At 41.8% G+C, this 8,962-nt stretch overlaps 1 protein-coding gene across 1 annotated transcript in view; it reads left to right on the plus strand.

Moving 5' to 3' along the window:
- Nucleotides 1–222: 222 nt before the first annotated feature.
- Nucleotides 223–8,962, plus strand: part of arl15 (ADP ribosylation factor like GTPase 15) — a 279,912-nt gene continuing 271,172 nt past the window's right edge. Inside the window, exon 1 of the mRNA XM_033030801.1 lies at nt 223–538. Coding sequence (XP_032886692.1) covers nt 527–538 — 12 coding nt within the window. The 5' untranslated portion in view covers nt 223–526. The remainder of the gene's footprint in view (nt 539–8,962) is intronic.

Raw genomic sequence — 8,962 nt, forward strand, 5'->3', positions numbered from 1 at the left:
CTACAGATACTACCCGACCTGCTGAGTGTTTCATGGTCATAAAATCAGATATTTCCTGTTTTATTTCATATTTCTAATGAGAATTTATAAACACGTCTTCAGCTGCACGTCTCCTGTCTGGCATTATAAGCACCACCCCGAGGCACGAAAGGAACATCGCTAAACCGGCTCCCTGCCACTCCCCCAGCTCCGCGAACTTCACCAACCTGCGGGGTTTGCACCCACTTCCGGGCGTTGGTGAAAAACAGCAGGCTCACGCTGTCATCTGCTGACCGCTTTACGTAACGAGGGAGTGTCTTTGGAAGGGGTAATTTTAACATTGCATCCACTAAGGAATAAAGTACAGTCGAGAAAATAAGTGGCGCCTGTGCACAAGTGAGAGACCCACCAAGCTGCCCGGTGCACCTCCCGTCTCACTCAGGACATGTGAGCAAAACTGTGCGTGCACCATAATTCACACATCAAGCACACAAACAAAGGAAACAGAAACAGTCTTGACTTTGAAGACGGAGCCTCCAATCACCACATGGATTTTCTGGTATGTGTCCTTTTCCTTTAAAGATTGAGCAATCTGTCATCAGTCCCCGCAGTTTAAGGCTGCAGTCAGTCAGTCTTTGTTGACGCTTTTGTGCAGCCCGACTGAACGGCTGTGTGAACTGCACTAAGTTGAGTGACTTGAATAAATCATTTTGCCTGTAAATTAATTTTGGTCATTTACCAAATAATGGGTGTTTTAATTGCGACTAGTTTTACTGTAATGAGTTTTACTGACGATTTAGAGCTACCCTTGAATTGAGATTTCTTCAGAACCGCGGTTTCAGTGCTTTAACATACGTCTTGCCCGAGTGATCTCAACTACTGCTGCAGGGTAAACGATTGAGGATCGTAAGCGTCAGACCGCTTCACATTTTCAACTTGCAATTAATTACGTGCCGTAAGATCACCATAAGATCAGTGCTTTGATTTTTTTTTTAAATATTGAATCACCACTGCATTGTTTTGATCCTTATTATTAAAACGATCTTTTGGTGAAACTGGACATCTTTAAGCACTACGATGAAAGCTAGACATCTTTAAGCACTATGAAAGTTCCCTTTTTTTAACTTGACATGATGTTATGTGCAGTTTTTCTGAATTGTAAGCTGTTTTGAATTGAACAATAGAACTTTAAACAAAATAAACATGACGTTGATTCAAAAAGCTTCTTAAATTTGCTTTGAACTAAAATGTATAATGGAACAGAAGGGTGGTGCTTCAGTATTTGTTCTTGGTATTTGAACATACATGATTGCGTTGCTCAGGTGTTCATGGGGATCATAAGATAATAATATCAAATAAGTGAAAGTTTAAGCCAATTTAATCAAGTTACCATTTAATAAAGGCAAAGATTGAAGGAAATGCTGCCAGCTCTCAATACTAATGAAAAGTATATTTGTTGCAAAAATGACAGTAACTTCTACAATTGCTTGTTTTGGAAGATTTTTGTAGACCAACTATTCTGAGTTCTTAAAAGGTGAACAAAAGTAAAAATCCATGGGGGTAAAAAAGCGGCCTCTTAAAATATCTCCAAATGTCTACGCATTTTGTGAACTCTTCATTTAGTTTAGAGATACAACATGGCAACAGGCCCTTTGGCCCAACGAGTCCACACCAACCAACCAACGATCATCTGTTCACACTCGTTCCGCATTATACCGTTTTCTCATCCACTCCCTACACATTAAGGGTAATTTAATTTAGAGGCCAATTAGTCTACAAACCCACCTGTCTTTGTGATGTGGAGGAAACCTGAGAACCCAGAGGAGACCCACGTGGTCACAGGGAGAACATGTAATCTTCACACAGACAGCATCTAAGGTCAGGACCAAACCCAGGTCTCTGCTGCTGTGAGGCAGCAATTCTACCAGCTGCACCACTGTGCCACCCTCATTGGACTTCATCAGTCAGGATATTGACTTCACTTATAGAAGATTGGACGTTATGTTACTGTTGCATAAGATGTTGGTCTGTAGAGAAGCTGGGTGTTACAGAGAAAAGATAAGAGAGTGAAGCTAAGACCAGGATCAGAGCAGATCCTTCAATGTGTTAATTAATGGAGAAACAAAGAACTGCAGATGCTAGTTAATACTCAAAAGGACAAAGTGCTGGAGTTACTCAGCGTGCCAGGCAGCATCTCTGGAGAACATTGATACATCACATTTCAGGTTGAGACCCTTCTTCAGACTAAATCAGTTTGAAGAAGGGTCTTGACCCAAAATAACACCTATCCATGTTCTCCAGAGATGGTGCCTGACCTGCTGAGTTACTCCAGTACTTTGTGTTATATAATGGAGTTGGCTTGAGGGCTTGCAAGGCCCACTGTCGCATTTATTTCATATGTTCTTATGAATCTCTTTAAAATGTTGTCCCTGCACAGAACTAAAAAGGCCACAACTGAGTAACAATTAACCTACACAATTACAGTCAGTCTCTCATTAACTACATTCAACGGGCTAAATGACAGTTTGCAGTTTCAACGTTGGCACTTAGTAGATTTTGACAAGTTCAGATGCACAACATGTTGCTTCCACAATCCAGCTATCAGTGTGTTCATCTGGTTCTATTTATCTATCGAATTGCAGTATAACATTTACAGCTATAGCCTTTCTTTAAGTGCTTCTGTTACAACATCTGCCATCCATCAATTATTTCTACACGACCACCTCTTCATCTGCAATGCATGCTGCAACCTAAAATATTTTTTGAGAAATGGTGTCAGATTTTAATTGTAGGCTGTCGCTAACCTGTTCAAACTCTTCACCCATTGCTGCTTCACAAACATTAATCACTTTTGTGATTAATCCCAAAAGTTCCCCACCATTTTGCAGAACATGATAGACATTGCCCAGTCCATCACAGGCACTGACCTCCCATGATTGAAAGGATCTACAGTCAGAGCTGCCTCGAAAAAGCAGCCAATATCAAAGCTGCACACCCACCCTGACCATGCTTTCATCTCGCTACCACCAAAAGGAAGAACGTACAGAAGCTTGAAAACCATGAACACCAGGTTCTTCCCAGCAACCATCAGGCTCTTGAACACAGCACAACACTAACCTCTCCCTCAGCAACCATCATCCACTATAGACTTCGTTTAGGTTGCTACATGGACTTTGATTTTCAACTAATATGGTCTCGATACCTAGTATTTCTGGTTATTAATGTATTGTGTCATTAGTTATATATTTATTTGTGTGTTTTGCATGAATGGACCTGTAAAGCTGCAGCAAGTAAGAATGTCATTGTTCCTTTGCCAGTCCATATGACAATGCAACATTCTTGACTCTGTTTAAGTTGCAATTTCCTGGTCAAATATTAGGACTTAAGTTTACAATCTCAACACTCACTATATTTTTGGCCAATGGTTTTATCTGCACAATTTTTCCATTTTAATGGTCCTGTAAAGAACCTTAATGCACTAAATAGCAAAATTATTGCTATCCTGTATATGCTAGATTTGATGGATAATACTTCATTATTTATGCTGGTTAGAAACATAGAAAATAGGTGCAGGAGTAGGCCATTCGGCTCTTCGAGCCTGCACCGCCATTCGATATGATCATGGCTGATCATCCAACTCAGTATCCCATCCCTGCCTTCTCTCCATACACCCTGATCCCTTTAGCCACAAGGGCCACATCTAACTCCCTCTTAAAATTAGCCAATGAACTGGCCTCAACTACCTTCTGTGGCAGAGAATTCCACAGATTCACCACTCTCTGTGTAAAAAATGATTTTCTCATCTCGGTCCTAAAAGACTTCCCTCTTATCCTTAAACTGTGACCCCTAGTTCTGGACTTCCCCAACATCGGGAATAATATTCCTGCATCTAGCCTGTCCAACCCCTTAAGAATTTTGTAAGTTTCTATAAGATCCCCCCTCAATCTTCTAAATTCTAGCGAGTACAAGCCGAGTCTATCCAGTCTTTCTTCATATGAAAGTCCTGACATCCCAGGAATCAGTCTGGTGAACCTTCTCTGTACTCCCTCTATGGCAAGAATGTCTTTCCTCAGATTAGGAGACCAAAACTGTACGCAATACTCCAGGTGTGGTCTCACCAAGACCCTGTACTACTGCAGTAGAACATCCCTGCTCTTATACTCAAATCCTTTTGCTATGAATCTATTGTTATTGGCTATTGGCTTTGAGGTTCCAGTTAATGAGGTCAGCCTAGGAGCTATTGGCTTTGAGGTTCCAGTTAGTGTTCTGTAGTGTTCAAGAGCCTGATGGTTGCTTGGAAGAAGCTGTTATTGAACCTAGTGGTCACAGTTATCGAGTACCTTCTTCCCAATGTTACTAATGAAATTAGGTCATGATGCCTCCTATGGATCCCTTTGATGGCTAGGAGCTCAGTAGCTGTGATGGACCAGGCAATGTCTACCACTCTCCGTAGTCGGTTTCATTCTTGGGCATTCCAGTTGCTGAAACAGGCTGGGATGTAACCAGTCAATATGATCTCTGCTGTGTATCTGTAGAGGTTTAATAGAATAGTGAATCTCCTCAATCTTCTAAGGAAGCAGAGGAATTGATGATGTTTCTTTGTTCTTTTGTCAATGTGCTGGGCCCAGGTTAGATCTTCAAAGATAAGTACGCCCAGGAAACAGAAACTGTTGACTTTTTCCACCGCTATTGATTTGATGATGAAATGTTTGTGGACCCTGGATTTCCCCTTCTGAATTCAACAATCGGCTCCTTGGTCTTGCTCACCTTGAGCAAGATTGTTGTTCTGGCACCATTCAATCTTGAATGGTGCACTCGGGTTCAATGTTACACATTATTCGCCCAATAACCGTGATATTTCAGTGAAATTAAAAATAGAATCCTTCGAGCTGGAGGTCTGAGACTAAAGAGGTGGGGGTGAATCATGTTCCCTGTGAAACAGATCATTCCCTGCTCCTCTTTGGTAAAGCAATCTTGCCCATATTCTCAATCTTGCCCATGTTCTCAATCTCATTTTCCCAGGGACTGTACATTTGTACATTGGCCAATGGGATTGTGTGAGTTGGGGGTGGGAGGGATGGGGGGGAAGAGTGGGTAGTAATCCCAGTGCTTCATTCTTACTTGAAACAAAACAACCTTGTTTCTGGACGTAATGAAGGCTTTCCCCAGTGCTTCCAGGTCCTGTACTCACTATTCCCGTAGGGAACATAGTTGTGGCCAGCCTCCCGGCTAGAAGGAGGCAGCACAGTGCCAGAGACCTGAGTTCGGTCCTGACTTTGGGCGCTTGTCTGTACAGAGTTTATACGTTCTCCTCGTGACCAGCGTGGGTTTTCTCCGGGATCTCTGGTTTCCTCCCACACTGCAAAGACGTACAGGTTTGTAGGTTCATTGGCTTGGTATAATTGTAAATTGTCCCTTGTGTGTGTAGGATAGTGTAAGTGTGCCAGGATCGCTGGTCCTAAGGGCCTGATTCCAAGCTGTATCTCTAAACTAAATTAAAACTAACAACCCCCCCCCACCCCCCACCAGAACTTTGAACATAGAAAAGTACAACAAAGTACAAGCCTTTGGCTTACAATATCTGTGCTGAACATGCTGTGAAGCTAAACTAATCTCAATTTATGCTTATAAAGATAGCCTCTGATTATGTTCTTCCCCCACGTGGAAACATTTTTCTCTACTTCCACACTATCAAAACCGTTTGAAATGTTATAGATCACTCCTCGGCTACCTTTTCTCCAAAGAAAGAGACCCTGTCTAACAAGACACTGGGATTAGACGGATAGTTTATAACATTCCTAATTTAGGACTGTTAAGATTTTGGCTTTAAATGCTTGGGAATGATTACTGTGATGCCCTATTTGCCCTCACGTTCTAAAAAGGATACTTTTGAGTTTGTTCCATTATTGCTGGCTAGGCCTTTGTTAGTGCTTTGCATATGACCTCCTCACTTTGTTATCATGAGGGGTACCAATAGTCTGACAAATGATTAGAAAACATGCAGCCAGATAAGAGTTGGGCTTGGCATCATGTTTGGCACAGATATTGTGAGCCAAAAGATCTGTTCCTGTGCTATAATGTTCTCTGTTCTATGTTCAATTTGGGGAGACCTGGGAGATTAATCTATCCTCATATGTCTTGGGAAGTCCTGCACCTCCGTTTACTGAACCACGTTCCCTCATTTCATGTCTTGCTCTATGGTTAAAACAAGGAAAAATATTCTTTGGAAACCTTGTCCATCCCCATGGCTCCACATATGGATGACCACTTTGGTTTCTGAGGGACCTTATTCTTTCTCTAGTTACTCTTTTTCCCTTAATAGAATTAGAATCTGTTTGGGTTCTCCTTAATTTTATTTGCCAGTTATCTCATGCCTCCTTTTTATCCTGCTATTGAGCTGCTTTCCTTCTTGCGTATGCACCTGAATCCCCTATACTTCTCCAGGGATACACTTGAAACCAGCTGCCCATACCTGACCACTGTTGCTTTCTTTTTACCTCACCAGAACCTCAATTTCTCTCATCATCCTGGGTTCCTTATTCCTACCTGCCTTGCCCTCATTCTAACAGAAATATACATACCTTGAACTCTCACTTATCACACATAAGGGACAGAAGTTTAGGGGTAACATGAGGGGGAACTTCTTTACTCAGAGAGTGGTAGCTGTGTGGAATGAGCTTCCAGTGGAAGTGGTGGAGGCAGGTTCGATTTTATCATTTAAAAATAAATTGGATAGGTATATGGATGGGAAAGGAATGGAGGGTTATGGTCTGAGTGCAGGTAGATGGGACTAGGGGAAAATAAGTGTTCGGCATGGACTTGTAGGGCCGAGATGGCCTGTTTCTGTGCTGTAATTGTTATATGGTTATATGGTTATAAAAGCATCCCAGTTTCTGGACCTTTGCCAGTTCCTGACTCATACCATCCATGTTGGCCTAGACCCAGTCTGTCCCCCTAAATAATGAGTCTCCTATCTCCATAACCCTATCTGTCCTTGCCCTATTATGCTGCGCATCAGAGCTAGATAAGGTAGCACAGATCTGACTGCTGTTCTCATCTGGTCTTTTATGTACTGTCAACTCTTCTGCTTTCGTCCTCTACTTTGCATATGACCTCCTCACTTTAACTCCTGCCTCCAACAATCTCATTCTCCCAGGCGATCCTAAGGTTATAAATATGTAACTCAAGATTCAAGAGTTTATTGTCATGTGTCCCAGATAGGACAATTAAATTCTTGCTTTGCTTCAGCACAACAGAATATAGTATGCATAAATAAATACAGAACAGATCAGTGTGACCATATACTATTGAACATACAGTGGCTTGCAAAAGTATTCATACCCCTTGAACTTTTCCACATTTTGTCACGTTACAACCACAAACGTAAATGTATTTTATTGGGATTTTATGTGATAGACCAACACAAAGTGGTGCATAATTGTGAAGTGTAAGTAAAATGATACATGATTTTCAAATTTCTTTACAAATAAAAAACTGAAAAGTGTGGCGTGCAAAAGTATTCAATATAACCCCCTGAGTCAATACTCTGTAGAACCACCTTTCACTGCAATTACAGCTGCAAGTCTTTTGGGGTATGTCTCTACCAGCTTTGCACATCTAGAGACTGACATTTTTTCCCATTCTTCTTTGCAAAATAGCTCAAGGTCAGTCAGATTGGATGGAGAGCATCTGTGAACAGCAATTTTCAAGTCTTGCCAGAGATTCTCAATTGGATTTAGGTCTGGACTTTGACTGGGCCATTCTAACACATGAATATGCTTTGATCTAAACCATTCCATTGTAGCTCTGGCTGTATGTTTAGGGTCGTTGTCCTGCTGGAAGGTGAACCTCTGCCCCAGTCTCATGTTTTTTGCAGACTCTAACAGGTTTTCTTCCAAGATTGCCCTGTATTTGGTTCCATCCATCTTCCCATCAACCCTGACCAGCTTCCCTGTCCCTGCTGAAGAAAAGCATCCCCACAGCATGATGCTGCCACCACCATGTTTCACAGTGGGGATGGTGTGTTCAGGGTGATGTGCAGTGTTAGTTTTCCGCCACACATAGCGTTTTGCATTTAGGCCAAAAACTTCAATTTTGGTCTCATCTGACCAGAGCACCTTCCTCCACATGTTTGCTGTGTCCCCCACATGGCTTGTGGCAAACTGCAAACGGGATTTCTTATGGCTTTTTTTCAACAATGGCTTTCTTCTTGCCACTCTTCCATAAAGGCCCGATTTGTGGAGTGCACGACTAATAGTTGTCCTGTGGACAGATTCTCCCACCTGAGCTGTGGATCTCTGCAGCTCCTCCAGAGTTACCATGGGCCTCTTGGCTGCTTCTCTGATCAATGCTCTCCTTGCCCGGCCTGTCAGTTTAGGTGGACGGCCATGTCTTGGTAGGTTTGCAGTTGTGCCATACTCTTTCCATTTTCGGATGATGGATTGAACAGTGCTCCGTGAGATGTTCAAAGCTTGGGATATTTTTTTATAACCTAACCCTGCTTTAAACTTCTCCACAACTTTATCCCTGACCTGTCTGATGTGTTCCTTGGGCTTCATGATGCGGTTTGTTCACTAATGTTCTCTAACAAACCTCTGAGGCCTTCACAGAACAGCTGTATTTATACTGAGATTAGATTACACACAAGTGGACTCTATTTACTAATTAGGTGACTTCTAAAGGCAATTGGTTGCACTGGATTTTATTTAGGGGTATCAGAGTAAAAGGGGCTGAATACTTTTGCACGCCACACTTTTCAGTTTTTTATTTGTAAAAAAATTTGAAAACCATGTATTATTTTCCTTCCACTTCACAATTATGCGCCACTTTGTGTTGGTCTATCACATAAAATCCCAATAAAATACATTTACGTTTGTGGTTGTAACGTGACAAAATGTGGAAAAGTTCAAGGGGTATGAATACTTTTGCAAGCCACTGTATATATACACACATAAATAATCAGATAAAGTGCAATGGGCTATTA

This window comes from Amblyraja radiata, chromosome 1 (genome assembly GCF_010909765.2).
Source record: "Amblyraja radiata isolate CabotCenter1 chromosome 1, sAmbRad1.1.pri, whole genome shotgun sequence".
Classification (NCBI taxonomy): Eukaryota; Metazoa; Chordata; class Chondrichthyes; order Rajiformes; family Rajidae; genus Amblyraja; species Amblyraja radiata.